The sequence below is a fragment of the Loxodonta africana genome, chromosome 19 (genome assembly GCF_030014295.1).
Source record: "Loxodonta africana isolate mLoxAfr1 chromosome 19, mLoxAfr1.hap2, whole genome shotgun sequence".
Taxonomy (NCBI): domain Eukaryota; kingdom Metazoa; phylum Chordata; class Mammalia; order Proboscidea; family Elephantidae; genus Loxodonta; species Loxodonta africana.
In genome coordinates, this window is record NC_087360.1 from 18,792,936 (window position 1) to 18,809,654 (window position 16,719).

Here is a 16,719-nt window from a genome sequence, read left to right on the forward strand (position 1 = left end):
ATTTTCCCCCCTTGCTTACATCCCACGGGACTGGGAGTCCTAGCACCCACATTCAGTTAATCCCTGAAGTCGGCCTTGATTCCAGTCACGCAAATAATCCCTGAGCTCTATACACAGTGCGTCTGGAAGGCGGTGGGTATGGGGGTGGTTTACGTGGGCTGGTCAGGATGTGGTCTGAGAAGGCAGCTAGTGGTGGCCAACTTCTCCCCAAGCCGGAGCCAACCCATGGCACGGGCTCAATGTCCTGCTCACAGCATTGGCTCAGAGCCTAGAATCTGAGTGTCTCCTGGATGCCCCCCGCCGCAAGAGCTGTTTGTTGTCCAGCCTCTACCCTCCAAATCCAGGCCAGCATATCCTGTCTTCAACGCTGGGATCAGCTGGTATCTGATACCACCCCAGAAGCATTGATTCTCTTCCCTGGTACCTTGAGATCCTGGGAGATGGCAGCCAACAGAGCTCTACCAACTGCCTCTAGACAGAAGAGCAAAGAAATGGGGAACCCAGGCTTGAACCCCTATGCTCTGCTCCTCCCTCTGTTGTTGGCTCAGATGAATGAGAACAGCCTCCCAGACCTCTTAAACTCACACCAGAGCCACAGGCTGGGAGTGTGAGGGACACTGGGCCATCTTGATAAGGAATTTTGGGCCCCAGAATGTCAGAGTTAAATATTAATAATCATCACCATAATAACTACATTTAACCGAACACCTACTACGTGAGCCAAACATAGTAACTAACTGTCCACCCCTTTGTAGGTCCTCCTTTGATGAAGCACATGACGATTACCCTGTTTGGGTGTGTCATTTGTTTCTTGCTTGAAAAAACGGTTGCCACTGAGTCAACTAATAGTTACTACTAACAAAAAGGTAGGCGGTTGGAGCCCACCCTGTGGTACTGCGGAAAAAATGCCTGGTGATCTCCTTCCATCAAGATTACAGCCAAGCAGCCATCTAAGATGCATCAATTGGTCTCAACCCACCTGGAGCAAAGGAAAATGAAGAACACCAAAGACACAAGGTAATTATGAGCCCAAGAGACAGAAAGGGCCACATAAACTAAAGACTACATCAGAATGAGACTGGAAAAACTAGATGGTACCCAGCTACCACCAATGACTGCCCTGACAGGGAACACAGCAGAGAACCCCTGATGGTACAGGAGAACAGTGGGATACAGACCTCAAATTCTCATAAAAAGACCAGGCTTAATGGTCTAACTGAGACTAGAACGACCCCAGAGGTCATGGTTCCCAGACCTTCTGTTAGCCCAAGACTGGAACCATTCCCGAAGCCAACTCTTTAGACAGGGATTGGACTTGACTATAAGACAGAAAATGATACTGGTGAGGAGTGAGCTTCTTGGCTCAAGTGGACACATGAGACTATGTCAGCAGCTCCTGTTTGGTGGGAGATGAGAAGGCAGAGGGGGGCAGAAGCTGGCTGAATGGACACGGGGAATATAGGCTGGAGAGGAGTGTGCTGTCTCATTAGGGGGAGAGCAACTACGAGTACATAGCAAGGCATGTATAAGTTTTTGTATGAGAGACTGACTTGATTTGTAAACATTCACTTAAACACAATTAAAAAAAAAAAGATTACAGCCAAGAAAACTCTACGGTGCAGGCGCAGTTCTACTCTGTAACACGTGGGGTCCTTATGAGTCAGAACTGAGTGACGGCAATGGGCTTGGTTGTTTTTTCACCATGTGAGGCAGGACATTGAGAAGCTCTTCACATGCATCATCTCCTTCAGTCCCTGTACTAACCCCATGGGGTACCAAAAACCAAAAGCCAAACCCACTGCCGTTGAGTCGATTCTAACTCATAGCGACCCTGTAGGACAGAGTAGAACTGCCCCATAGAGTTTCCAAGGACTGCCTGGCAGATTTGAACTGCCGACCTCTTGGTTAGCAGCTGCAGCACTTAACCACTATGCCACCGGGGTTTCCAAACCCCATGGGGTAGTCGCATTTATTACGGTCTTTCTGGAGTTGAGGAAGCTGGAGCCCAGAGAGTTTAAGAGTCTTGCCCGAGGTCACGTGGCTAATGAGGGGCACGGGGAGATTGAACCCAGGTCAAGAATCCAGTGCTCTTTCTTTTAGACCTTGCAGGCTCTACTTCGAAAACATTCTTAGATAAATCCCTGGCCCAGTAGGGCCTCAGTTTTCCCAACTGTAAAACAAAGAGGATGGACTTCCTGATCTCAGAGGCTCTCTTCTAGATTTAAAAAATGCCATAGTTGAATGGGCCAAGTGTCTATTTCTAATCTTGTACTGGAACCAATAAAAAGACAGCACAGCTCAGCTCCATGCTGTGCGACCCTGGGCAAGTTGCTGTGCCTCTCTGAGCTGTGCTTGAGACAGCTACAAAATGGCAACGATGAAAACTTCATTTTTGGAAAGCAGGGGGTCTGGATGAAGTAGATGAAGGGGACCCCTTGCTGCTTTAAGACTCTGGGTCAGAGGTTCAAGGTTAATTTACAAGGCTCTCACCACCACCATGACCAAGACTGAGGCCCTTGCTGTCTACAACAAGGTCACCTCAGACTTGTCCCCCACCCAAACCACAGGGGACAGTGCAGCACGGTTGCTAAGAGTCCACACCTGGGGGTCAACCAGAGCAGGTTCCAACCCCAACTTTGCCTCTTTCTAGTTCAAGGATCATGGATGAACCACCTCTCTTCTCTTAGCTTCAGTGGCTGCAAAATGGGGTTAATACGATTACCTCTGTGGAGTCCTTGAGCTGTTCGAATAGTTAACACGCTAGGCTGCTAACTGAAAGGTTGGAGGTTCGAGTCCACCCAGAGGTGCCTCAGAAGAAAGGCCTGACAATCTACTTGTGAAAAATAAGCTTGGAAAACCCTATGGAGTGCAGTTCTACTCTGTCACACATGGGGTCGCCATGAGTTGGAGTCAGCTCAACAACAATTGGTTGGTTAGGGTTATCACGAGCACACCATGAATCAATGATGTGGAGACGGTGCCTGGCACACAATAGGTGCTCAGCAAACGTGTATGTAGAAAAATCAGACGTGTCTGTGAGGACCAGCCACAAAAACCACCGTTTGTCCCACAGTGGGGAGAAAGCCAGGCCAATTTCAGTTTGCTGATTCTGGGCCAGCGCGAAGCCAACAGAGCTTAGAGATGAGCCAGGATGATGTCCGGAAGCAGCGGTCCCTCTCAGCTTCAGCTCAAAGCAGACATGGCCCTGAGGCCAGAAGAGGAAGCCACGCCGTCTGCCATTCCCACCCTAGCACAGCCCTGCCTCCCTTTCCAGCATCCCACATCCTCTGGGAGAGACACTGTGGAACATGTTTTCACAGTTCATTAAAGTCCCAAGAGCCCTGGTGGTGCAGTGGTTAAAGCACTTGGCTGCTAACGGAAAGGTCAGTGGTTTGAACCCACCAGCTGCTCTGCAGGAGAAAGATGTGGCAGTCTGCTTCTGTAAAGATTTATAGGCTTGGAAGCCCTATGGGGCACTTCTACTCTGTCCTACAGGGTCACTGCGAGTCAGAACCGACTTGATGGCAGTGGGTTTTTTTTTTTTTTTTAATTAAAGTCCTTCAGTGGGACTGGTTATAGCCCCATCTCTGTTGGGCAGGGTGTTAAAGCTTAGGAGGAGACGGCTTCACTTTGTGACTTCCAGGCTATTCTACAACCCTCTGAGCTACGTTTCTGCCTCTGGGGCCTGCAGATCACACAGCATAAGGCAGAGATGAAGGGAAATCATACATGTGATGCACTTAGCAAAATGGCCAACCCTTTGAAGGGTCTCAAATGATACCAAAAACAAACAAACAAAAACAGTGGCCATCGAGTCGACTCCAACTCATGGCGACCCCATGTGTGTCAGGGTAGAACTGTGCTCCACAGGGTTTTCGATGGCTGAATTTTCAGAAGTCGATCTCCAGGCCTTTCTTCCGAGATGCCTCTGAATGTGTTCGAACCACCAACATTTCAGGTAGCAGCTTAGCGTGTTACCCATTTGCACCACCCAGGGAATCCTGAGATTCAGAAAAGCTTAGTGATTTTTCCCAAAGTTACCCAGCAGGTAAGCATGTGGGGGAGAAGCAGGGCTCCATCCTGGGCTCCCTAGAATCATGTTATATATATCACTGAGTCCTGGGTTTTCATTCCAGCTCCATCATTTCCTGGCTGTGTGACCTTGTACAAGTTACTTCACCTCTCTGAGCCTCAGGCTGTTCATCTGTAAAATAGGGATAATAGCAGTATCATTTCAAAGCACTGTGAGAATTAAGTGAAACCAGGCTTGTGAAGTTCTTGGTATGGTGCCTGTCACAAGGGCGATTATTATGTTAATATTATAGGATTTTTTAAAAACCCCGTTGCCCTGGATTCCAACTCATAGTGACCCTATAGGACAGAGTAGAACGGCCCCATAGGGTTTCCAAGGCTGTAATCTTTACAGAAGCAGACTGCCACATCTTTATCCTGCAGACTGTTAACTTTTGGTTAACAGTCAAGTGCTTTAAGCACTGTGCCACCAGGGATTGGGAGAGTTTACCCCACAGCAGTGAGCATGAGAAGTGTGTTTCCACTGCTCCTTCAGCTGAGTCCACTATTCTAGGGTCCAAGGAGATCTTGGCAGTGCACAGGCCTCCTCAGAAATACGGTCAGATGTCTGAGAATGTTGGGTGAACTAGAGACGTCTGAAGGCCACAGCGATGGGTCCCAAGCCCCTTCCCAGCCTCTCCTCATGTGCCATCCACTCATCCATGAGCACATCTGGCGAGGGCAACCCCACCTAGGACCCTTCCTGGCTGTCCAACAGCTCTGTTCATTCCAGGCCCTCTTGTTCCAGAAACTTCTGCCTCGACTCTTCCTTCCATGGCTCCTGTCATGGGAGGAAGTGTACTCGGCATGAGCCCAGGATCCAGGAGTGTGGCTTGGCATCTTTGCGTGGGAGAGATCTGAAAACAGAGGCCCTCTTGGAGAGTGAGGGAGGGTGGGGCTGGGCCCCTCCCAAACAGGCTGACTCAAACCCTCTGGGAGGCTGAGAAGCTTCCGGCAAGACAGGCCTTGACGTTGAGCTAACGGAAAGCTTGAGAGGCTAAGAATTCCTCCCTCCAGCTCTCTGGTCTTCTCTTCTCCCTGCCTCCATACTTCCAAAAACTATTTCTTAAACACCTCTTATATGCCAGGCCCAGATCTGGGTACTGGGTTTGAATCCCAGCTCTGCCACTCACCAGCTGTGTGACCTTGGGCAACTCATTCAACCTCTCCGTGCCTCAGTTTCCTCATCTGAAAAATAGCGGCGATAGTAGCTCTTCCCTTACAGGGTTGTTGTGAAAATTAAATGATATTACATTACTAATTTTTTTTTAAAAGAGCCCTGGTGGCACAGTGGTTAAAAGTGCTTTGCTGCTAACTGAAAAGTCTGTGGTTCGGACCCTCCAGCCACTCGATGGGAGAAAGATGTGGCAGTCCGCTTCCATAAAGATTACAGCCTTGGAAGCCCTGTGGGGCAGTTCTACTCTATCCTATGAGTTGGAATTGACTCCACAAGGGGTTTGGTTTGGTTTGGAATGTTTTTTGTTTTTGTGTTCTTAGAGGGGGAAGCAATGGTTCAGTGATAGAATTCTCGCCTCCCATGCGGGAGACCCAGGTTCTATTCCCGGCCAGTATACCTCATGCGTAGCCACCACCCGTCTGTCAGTGGAGGCTTGCGTGTTGCTATGATGCTCAACAGGTTTCAATAGAACTTCCAGACAAAGACAGTCTAGGAAGAAAGGCTTGGAGATCTACTTCCAAAAAAGCGGCTAATGAAAACCCTGTGGATCACAAAGGCCCAATTCCATTGTGCGTGGAGTCGACATGAGGCCGGGGCCGACTTGACAGCACCTAACAACAACAACAACGTTTTAGAAGCCTGTCTGGTTCATTGAAGGAGCCCTGGTGGCATAGTGATTAAGCACTCAGCTGCTGACTGAAAGGTTAGTGGTTGGAATCTACCAGCCGCTCCATAGGAGAAAGATGTGGCAGTCTGCTTCTGCAAAAAGTTGCAGCCTTGGAAACCCTATGGGCAGTTCTACTCCATCCTTTTTGGTTGCTATGAGTCAGAATTGACTCGTCAGCAACATGTTTGGTTTGATTTGGTTCTGGTTCACTGTAATGCTGGAAAATGTAAATGATGGAAAAATAAAGTAAAATATAATAGCAGGTGGTGATGTTATTGTTATTAGGTGCCACCAAGTCAGTTGACACATAGTAACCCATGTGACAGAGTAGAACTGCCCCACAGGGTTTTCTAGACCATAATCTTTATGGGAGCAGATCGTCAGGTCTTTTCTCCCTCGGAGTCGGAGTCGCTAAGTGGGTTAGAACTGCCAACCTTTTGGTTAGCAACTGGGTGCTTAACCCTTGAGCTACCAGATCTCCTCCAGGTGGCGATATGTACTATGAATAAAAAAGAGGATTTGGGCATAGAGTGGGGTGGAGGGGGGGGGTGCTATTTCAGATAGAGTGCTCAGGTAAGGGTTCTCTGAGAAAGTGACATTTGTGTGGAGACCTGAATGAAAGCAGAGGGCGACGCATGGCTACCTGAAGAAAGAGTGTTTCGAGGGTTAAAGTTGGGGAAGAGAAAGCCTCTTTAACAAATGGTGCTGGCAAAACTGGATATCCATTTGCAGAAAAATGAAACAAGATCCATAATTCACGCCTTACACAAAAAACGAACTCAAAATGGATCGAAGACCTAAATGTTAAACCTAAAACTATAAAGACCATGCAAGAAAAAATAGGGACAATGCTAGGAGCCCTAATACATGGCATAAATAGAGTACCAACCATAACTAAGTATGCACAAACAAAAGATAACCTAGATAACTGGAATCCCTTAAAAAATTAAATATTTATGCTCATCAAAAGACTTCACCAAGAATAAAAAGAGAACCTACAAACTGGGAAAAAAAATTTGACTATGACAGATCTGACAAGGGTCTAATCTCTAAAATTTATAGAAAACTTCAACACCTCAACAACAAAAAGACAAACAACCAAATTAAAAAATGGCAAAGGACATGAACAGACACTTCACTAAAGAAGACATTCAAGCAGTTAAAAAACACGAAGAAACGCTTGCAATCATTTAGCCATTAACTTGTTGCCGTCCAGTCAATTCCGACTCACAGCTACTCTACGGAACAGAGTAGAACTGCCCCATAGGGTTTCCAAGGAGCACCTGGTGGATTCAAACTGCTGACCTTTGGATAGCAGCTGTAGGTCTTAACCACTATGCCACCAAGGTTTCCCATTAGCTATTAGAAAGATGCAAATAAAAACAACATTGAGATACCATCTTGCCCTGACAATAATGGCACTGATTAAAAAAAAAAAAACAGAAAACAACAAATGCTGGCAAGGTTGTGGGGAGACTGGAACTCTTATGCACTGCCAGTAGGAATGTAAAATGTTATAACCACTATGGAAAACAATATGATGCTTCCTTAAAAAGCTAGAACTAGAAATACCATATGATTCAGCAATCCCGCTCCTAGGTATACATCCTCGAGAAATAAGAGCCATGACAAGAGCAGACAGATACACTCTCATGTTCATCGCAGCATATTTAGAATAGCAAAAACATGGAAACAACCCAAGTACCCATCAATGGATGAATGGATAACAAACTGTGGTACATACACACAACGGAATACTACTCAACCGTAAAGAATAATGATGAATCTGTGAAACATCTCACAACAGGGATGAACCTGGAGGACATTATGCAGAGTGAAATAAGTCAATCACAAAAGGACAAATAATGTATGAGACCTCTATTATAAATAGTCAAGGAAAGGGTTATACACAGAAAGAAATATATTTTGATGGTTACCAGGGATAGGAGGGAAAGGGAGGGAAAATCACTAACTAGAGAGTAGATACGTGTTAACTTTGGTGATGGGAAAGGCAGTACACAATATGGGGGAAGTCGGCACAACATGACCAAGGCAAGGGAAAACACTGAGAGGAACATAAGAATAAAAGGCAATGACAGTAAATACCATAACATATACAATCCTGCAACACTAATAACAAACAAGAAATTATGAGTGGATACATAGGTAGATAGGTATGTTGGATAGATGTAGGGGGGCGAATGGGAGTACAGCCATGTGCATGTATAGTTTGGCTGCACATATTTCTACAGACATATTTGTGTGTACTGAGTGTATATTCATATGTGTAACAGAGCACACAGAGGCACAGTCGTGGGAACATCCTAGACACAACCAAACACCTCGCAGGACTGAGTTACTGGGCTTGAAGGCGAACAACCATAGTTCTGGGGGACATCTAGGTCAATCAGCATAAAGGCAGCGTTCTATATCCTACTTTGGTGAGTAGCATCAGAGGTCTTAAAAGCTTACAAGCAGCCATTTAAGATACAACTATTGGCCTCTTTCCATCTGGAGCAGAGGAGAGTGAAGATAACCAAAGACTCAAGGAAACAATTAGTCCAAAGGGCTAACGGACCATGGAAATCATAGCCTCCACTAGCCTAAGACCAGAAGAACTAGATGGTGACTGGCTACCACTACTGACCATTCTGATGCGGACCACAATAGAAGGTCCTGGTTAGAGTGGGAAAAAAATGTAGAACAAAATTTAAATTCATAATCAGACCAGCTTCACTGATCTGAGAGAGACTGGAGGAACCCCTCTGAGACTATGGCCCTTAGACACCCTTCTAACTTGGAACGGAAGCCATCCCCGGAAATCACCTTTCTGTCAAATAATAGACAGTCCTGTAAAATAAACAGTAACACCCACGAGGAAAATGCTCCTTAGAAAAACAATCTATATGAGACCAAAAGAATAACACTGGCCCAAAAGCAAAGATAAGAAGGCAGGAAGGGGCAGGAAAACCAGACGAACGGAAATGGGGAACTCAGGGTGGTAATGCAGAGTGCTGACGTGTTGTGGGGATTGCACCTGATGCCACAGAACGATTTGCTCATAAACTACGGAATGGGAAACTAATTTGCTCGGTAAGCTTTCATCTAAAAACAAAATAAAGCAAAACTGAATTTCTTTAAAAAAAAAAAAAAAAAGGAAGAAGAAGAAAGAGTTTCAGGCAGCGGGAACAGCAAGTGCAAATGTCCTGAGGTGGGAGCAGGTTTGGCAGGCTCAGGAAACAGCATGAGCTGTGCATTCATCCAGCCATTCAAAAAGCTGCTACTGGGCGCTTTCTATGTGCCACACTCCTCGCCAGGTGCTGTGGGGTGAGATGGCCCTGTCCCTGCCCTTAGGTAGAGGAGGTAGGTGGAGGTACAGACCATGACACCATCTGTGCTCTGAGATGTCACATAAAGCCTCGACTTCCTGGGAACTGGCCACACTGGGCCTGCATTACAGATAGGGAGGGCTCCCCACACTCCCCACTCTTCCCTATTGTCCCCTTGAGCTTGCCCTGGGTTTTGGCTGTGGCAGAAATAAGTTCAATCTGATGAAAGATGAAGCAAGTCATTCTCTGTTTCAAATGTACTGGGACTGCACGTCTTTCTTTGTGAAAGTGAAGAATGTCCCTGCTTTGGTCTTTTGTGTTCCCGGCTGGCCTTATTGGTAGCTGAGCTTGTGGCTCTGGCTCTGCCCAAAGCAAGCGGAAGGCAGCTGGGAAAATCAGTGGAAGCTTCTTGGAGGAGGTGATGTTTGAGCTGAGCCTCAGAAGGTATGAAGCCTTTGCCAGACCGAGCGGAGGAGAGAGAAGTCATTCACTGCAGAAGGAACTGTGTGTGCAAAACCACAGAGGCTTGACAATGTGTGGTTAGAGTGTGAATGTGTATCTGGGAGGAGGAGGGCGAGGGCAGGAGATGTGGTTGAGGTGGAGGAGGGGCTCAGACTGTGAGATCCCCTGCAAGCCACCAACTTTATTCTATGGGCAGTAGGGAGGCATAGATGGCTTTTAGGAGAGGTGTGTCCATCTTTCTAAAATGACCCTGGCTCCTAACCCTTGTGGCTGATGTGGGGGCTGGGTTGGAAGAAGAGAGCCTGGAGAGAGGAAACTGCAAGGGGCCTGCGGAGCTGAGTGCGGATCCTACCGCTAGTTCCAAGTCTGTCCCTTGTCCCCACCCAGGACGGGTGGTCTTTGGAGGCTCCAGGAATCAGAGATCCCACCTTAGAGCTGGGGAGCCTGACAATCTCCCCATTTTCTTGAGGATTCTTTTTCTCAGCCCACAAGGGCACGTTTGCTTTGAGAGTCATTTCCATGGCAACTGCTAGTGCTCAGAGGAAGATTCTGGATGAACAGATGGGCGGAGACCAGAGAGTCTCAGATGACTCTTCATGGAAGAAGCCAGGTCAAGGAGAGGGGCTCAGGCTGGCAGGTCCCAGGGGCTGAGACCCTCCCTGCCTCCAAGAGTCACGAATGCCACAAACAAAATCTGGTCACCGTGGTCATGCTGATTCCCCATCCCTTGGCCTCACTGACCCAGGGTCTTTCAGAGGTGGTGGTGGTGGGGAGAAGACAGGAGAGACAGTGTGTACACATCCCAGGACAAGTGTGCCATTCCAACTCATAGGGACCCCATGTGTGCAGAGTAGAACTGTGCTCCATAGGCTTTTCAAGGCTGTGATCTTTCAGAAACAGATTGCCAGGACGGTCTTCAGGGACACTTCTGGGTGGGTTCAAATTTACAGCTAGTAGTGGAGTACTTAACAATTCGCACCACCCAGGGACTGAATTACAGGTGCTGGAAGGGCAGCAGAGGGGGATAGCTATGAACCTGGGCTTTGGAATCAGACAGTCCCGGGTTTGAATTCCAGCTTTTCCGCTAATTTAGCTGTGTGCGCCTGAGTAAGTTATTCAACCTCTCTGAACCACAGTGTCCTCGCCTGTAAAGCACAGGTTGTTCATTCGACATGTTTATGTGCCAACAAAATTTGCTCTTAGTTATATTGCTACTTAGAACTTTTTATCCCTTTTCCTTTGTTTTTCTCAATATCTCTGCCACAGACACTGTGATCAGTGAAAATAAGGCCATAAATTATTCTCCCTCCAGTTATATTAAAAAAAAAAAAAACAGCTGCTGTTGAATTGATTTCGACTCATGGTGACCCCATATACGTCAGGGTAGAACTGTGCTCCACAGGGTTTTCAGTGGCTGATTCTTTGGCAGTAGATTGCCAGGGCTTTCTTCTGAGGGTGCCTTTGAGTGGACTTGAACCTCCAACCTTCCGGTTAGCAGCTGAGTATGTTAACCATTTGCACCACCTAGGGGGTTCCAAGGATGCTCATGTAGAGCCTGGCACATGAAAGGTGAGGACTTCCCTCTCAGCAAAAATCACCCAGGTCACACCTCGGCCTCTCTCCTCACCACACGTGCAGCCCTGCACGTTTCTCTTAGTGCCAGGTGTGGGGGCAGGTGGGCAAGGGCCAGGTGCCTAGCGCTGCTTATGCCGAAGCTTCTTCTGGTTCTTGAACCCTGGAGGCTCCTCCTTCAACCCAATGACTAGTAGGCAGTTGCAGCCTGATCCCGCCCCCTCTCCATCACTCCCACCCCTGAGGCCAGCGTCTCCAGGGACACTTCCGCTAGCTCAGGCTGGTGTGTGGAGGGGTGGTTGTTGTTAGCTGCTGTCGAGTCGGCCCCCGACTCATGGTGACCCCAAATGTCACGGAGTAGGGCTGCTCCATAGGGTTTTCTTGGCTGTAATCTTTACAGAAGCAGTTCACCAGGCGTTTTTTCCCTGCAACTGCTGGATGGGTTCAAACCACCAACCTTTTGGTTAGCACTCCATTGCAAACCGCTTGTACAACCCAGGCTCCATGTGGAGGGATAGGGGTAGAAAAAGAAGTGGTAGAGAATGGTTGCTGCTAAATGGTGGGACATCTCAGGGATACAACTTGGCCCCCCAGCCCCCAGGTTAAATAACCAGGTCAGAATCACCAGCCGGGGCCTGGTGGAGCCTGGACTTGACCCGGGTCTGTGGGACACCAGAGCCCTTGCGGTAACCAGCCCCAGCTTCATCCCACACAGCTGTTTAAAATGTTCTCATCTTATCACAGCACGCCCAGGCACCTCCAGACAGGCTGTGGGCCCCTGTTACTGACGGCTGGGCTGGGACAGGCATTAAAGTACCAGCCTTCTTTTCTCTCCCTCAGGTTTCCCTCATGTCTTATCAGCAAGGCTTCTCGGTATGGACTCAGCAGCGCACTCCCATTCACAGGTCCTGCACTCAAGGGCAGCCCTAGGGTAAGAAGGACAGAAAGTGAGAGACTGGGGCGTGACATTAACCCCCACTTATCAGGCACTGGAGCCCTGGTGGAGTAGTGATTGAGAGATTGGCTGCTAGCTAAAAAAGGTCAGCAGTTCACACCAACCAGCCGCTCCTTGGAAACCCTATGGGACAGTTCTACTCTGTCCTATAGGGTCGCTATGAGTCAGAATCGAACTCAACGGCAATGGATTTGGTTTTGGTTTTGGTATCAGGCACTGACTGCGTACCCTATGCTTCTACTCAAAACAAACCTTCACGATAGGAATTTTCATTCCCATTTTACAGATGTGAAAACTGAGGCACAAAGCAGCAAGGTCACTAGCCCCAGATCCCACAGCTAGGAAGGGGCAGAGGTGGGATTTGAACCCAGGCTAACTCCAGGGCCCAAGTCTTCAATCACCATGACTGCCCTTGATGTCCTGTGACTTGCTCTACTGGAGGCACTTCTGGGTCCAGAGTCTGGTTTCTTGCACCCACTGCCCTTACTGTGTGCACAGGGTTGGCGAGTGAACGGGTTTTCATACATCCACATATCCTTGGTGACCCCCAACTCACCGGACTCACCCGCCTCTGAACAGCACAGGCTCCCAGGGTAGGTGGTGTAGGGAGGCTGCAAAGGCCTGCCCAGCTGGTGGGACCCCTGAGAGAACCCAGAGCCTTGCACCACCTCAGCTGCCCCTGCCCAGGCTGCCCGTCCTAGGGTGCAGGGGCTGGGGGTCAAGCAGACAGGTTCTGTTCCCTTGGAATTTCCTGGCTCCAGCCCAGCAGCTGACGAATGAGCTGATCCAGCAACTAGGACATGGAGTACAAGATCTCACCCTGTTCCCAGGCGCTGGGGAGGAGGAACAGGCTGCCCTACACCTCGACCCTGTCACAGCACTGCCACCTCTCCCAAGGCAAAGCCCAAGCCATGCCTAGGAGGGGCATTACTGGGAGAAAAACAGAAAAGCACTGGTTGAAGAAACAGGGGGAATTCCAGAACCCTAAACGTCTCCTAAAGCCAGAGAGGCTTTAGGCTCAAGTGACAGAAATGAGGAAAGCGACTCCATGCAGCTGACAACTTAAGTCTCACTGAGCTGCAAACGCCAACCCCAGCCTGGGCCCTCGCTTGCTGTGTAACGTGGGTGATGGAATCAGTTTCCCCATCTGTAAAGTGGGTTGATGTAAGGGTTACATGAGATCACATATATAGGGTGTATAAGGAGATCAATCATCCCAGTCTGCCCAAGACTGAGGGGTTTTCTGGGATGTGGAGCTTTCAGTGCAAACTAGGGTAGGTTGGTTACCTAAATATATAAAGAGTTTGCTTCAGACAAACAAGCTCCTTAGCTGTTGTGTTTTAAGAGAGCTGCTTCCGGAGTTGGATAACAATGAGTTTGAATTCTGCCTCTGCCATCATGAGCATTGTTTTTTCGTTGTTGTTGTTTTCCATTCATTCAATGAATTCGACCAATCTCTACAGAGCACCTGTGCTAGGCTGGGGGTGCCACAGTGAGCAAAGGGGACAAAAGGCTCTTGCCCAGACGGAGCTTACTTTGTAGAAGGAGGAGACAGGCATAAGCCATCATCCCACTAACAACCAAGGGGTCACATTGTCTATCTGAGTCTTGGTTGCACCTTAAAATGGGGAGCGGCTCCATCTCAAAAGACTTCCACTCATACCTTCCTCTCTAGCGCCCACCAGCCCTGGAGTCAACACCCATCTCTTGGATGATAATTTTTCCCTTTTCCAGCCACCCCTGCCCTTCAGCCCAGAAACAGGCTCAGGTCTCCTGCCCCAACCCTCCAAGAACAAAATAATTGGAAATAAACATTCTCTGGGTCCTACATTCTCCAAAGCGTTCTCTCTCTCCTCCCCCACCCCCTCGCACAAGCAGAACTTCTAGAAAGACTGGCCGAGTCATTAGAAAGCTCTTCCTTTTTTGTTAATATGAACTAGAGCAACCTGTCCCGTCCATCTCAGGCCTGGCTCAGCCCTCTGGAGTCACAGGGGACAAGCCAGCCACCTCCTTCCTCTGGCAGCGGCCACTTCCTCACTTTAACATTGGCTGCTTCCTCTGCACCATTCTTAACCCCTCGCTGGCTGGCCTCCACCAGACCTCCAGAGCTGCTCCCCTGGAGCAGGGGTCTAGGGTGCTATGGGATGTGTTGGCTTGTAGATTTGTCAAATTATTTACTTATACATTTTATTTACATTGGCTCAGTCCAGATGGGAAGACAAAGTTCAAAGAGACTCACTTCTACTGGGGAACATAAATTATAAGTCAGAGTAAAAGGAGGAAGGGAAATGTGGGTGAGGCCAGAAAACAGAGCCAGGACTGAGGGGGAAAAATGCAGATGATAAGGAAAGTCTAAATGCTTACTATGGGTGTGCCACACATTGGGCTCCCAGGCCCCTAGTCTGGAAAAGGGAAACCAGTTTCACAGGTCACTTGCCCCCAGTGAAAATCAAAGCCAGCTCAGGGGAATTACAAGACTTCCTGTGTTAGGAACAGAAGGACTTTCTCCTGGGACCCGTGTAGAGAAGACACGGTGTGATGTGCTGATCAATGTCAATGACCGTGGACACACACAGCCTTGAGTCTCCCGGGTGTTCCCGGAGATACCCACATTTACTGTCTGGATTACAACACCCCTCGTGTAAGCTGGTGGCACCGCCCCAAACTGCAGTGCAGTAAAAACAATTTTTCCTAGACGTGCTGGGGGAGACATGCCTATTAGCTTCAGTCTAGATAGCCAGGTTTATGCTGTTGCCGTTGCCTCCGACTCATGGTGACCCCGTGCACAAAAGAACAAAACACTGCCTGGTCCGGCACCATCCCCATAACCAGTTGAGGATCACTTCCTTATGACCCATTGGTTTTCATGAGCTGATTTAAACTGTTCAGCATCATAGCAACACGCAAGCCTCCAATGACAGTGGGGGTGGGGGGCTTATTCTCTCACAGTCTAGAAGGCTACAGGTCCTAATTAAGGGTGTCAGCTCCAGTGGAAGACTTTCTCTCTGTGGGCTCTGGGGGAAAGTCCTTGTCATCAATCTTCCCCTGGTCCAGGAGCTTCTCAGCACAGGGACCCTTGGTCCAAAGGACATGCTCTTCTCCTGGCTCTTCATTCTTGGTGGTAGGAGGTCCCTAACCTCTCTGCTCAATTCTCTCTTTTATATTTCAAAAAAGATTGACTCCAGATACAACCTAATCTTGTAGACAGAGTCCTGCCTCATTAACATAACTGTCTCTAATCCTGCCTCGTTAACATCATAGAGGTTAGGATTTACAACGCAGAGGGAAATCACATCAGATGACAAAATGGCAGATAACCACACAGTACTGGGAGTCATGGCCTAGCCAAGTCAACACACATTTTTGGGGGGACACAATTCAATCCAGAACAGTGCCCTTTCCTTTCTCCAAAGTGCCCCAGTTTGGGCAATAAATTTCATGGTTTCCCCTACTGACAGATCACCCCCTCCTCCACCCAGAGGCAAGAGGGGCCCATGGAATAGAAGTGCCCTTGCTCACACACCTTGTGCAGGACCCTCTAGGTTTACAATCCTAAATGTGTACATGCATGATGGTCAAGGAGATGCTGGGTATGGAGGCCATAGACCTTCCATGCTCACTGCCGTCAAGCTGATTCTGACTCATAGCAACCCTATAGGATCTTAGAGTTTATAATAATAATAACACTTGCGCAGTGGTTAAGAGCTTGGCTGCTAACCAAAAGGTCAGCAGTTCAAATCTACCAGCTGTTCCTTAGAAACCCTATGTGGCAGTGCTACTCTGTCCTGTAGGGTCACTATGAGTTGGAATCAACTTGATGGCAATAGGTTTGGTGGTTTTAGGGAACGTGCCCGCACAGTTCTAATTTGGCCCTTTTTTTTTTTTTTTCCTGACTAGGTAACACAATTCTATGATTGAAAACTATCTAAAACCTTTTAAAAAGCTAGAATGAAAAGCCTTGCTCCTACCCTGTTGCCATTGACCTAATCCCCCCGCACCCACCCCTTTATTAGTTTCTCATGTCTCCTTCCAGTGTTCTTTTAGGCAAATACAAATGTATATTCTGATTTCTTTCCTTTTTTACATAAAAGGTGGTATACTATACACACTATTGCAACTTGCCTTTCTTACCTAACAATATATCTCGGAGATGATTTCATACCAGAATGTAAAGAGCAGCCTATCCTTTTTGACAGCTGTATAGTACTCCATCACTGGATTTGCTGTGATTTATGTTACCAGTGTCCTGTGGATGGGTGCTTGGCTTGTTTCTAGGATCTTATTGTTACGATGTCACAATCAATACAAAAATGCTGTAATAATATTAACACGCTACATTGTAACAATGTTAACATGTTGCACGACACCAATGTTAACAATCAGTAATCATGTATTATATCACTTCCCACATATTCTTAATATGTTTTGGGCCTCTTAGTAGATTTTGGGTCTTTTATGATGAGCAAATGGGTTTTAAGGTCTCCCT

The 16,719-nt window shown here is 47.9% G+C and overlaps 1 protein-coding gene across 12 annotated transcripts in view; it reads right to left on the minus strand.

Moving 5' to 3' along the window:
• The window catches only part of CMKLR1 (chemerin chemokine-like receptor 1), a 49,633-nt gene that overhangs the window by 13,523 nt on the left and 19,391 nt on the right, over positions 1 to 16,719 (minus strand). The window contains exon 1 of one of the 12 annotated variants that reach the window (XM_023559436.2): positions 4,042 to 4,193. The exons of 10 other annotated variants lie outside the window; for them this stretch is intronic. In XM_023559436.2, the coding sequence (XP_023415204.1) occupies positions 4,042 to 4,056 (15 nt within the window). In that variant the 5' untranslated portion in view covers positions 4,057 to 4,193. Of the gene's footprint in view, positions 1 to 4,041; positions 4,194 to 5,802; positions 12,205 to 16,719 lie in introns of those variants that run through there. One more of the 12 variants, XR_010318590.1, reaches the window with a different exon arrangement.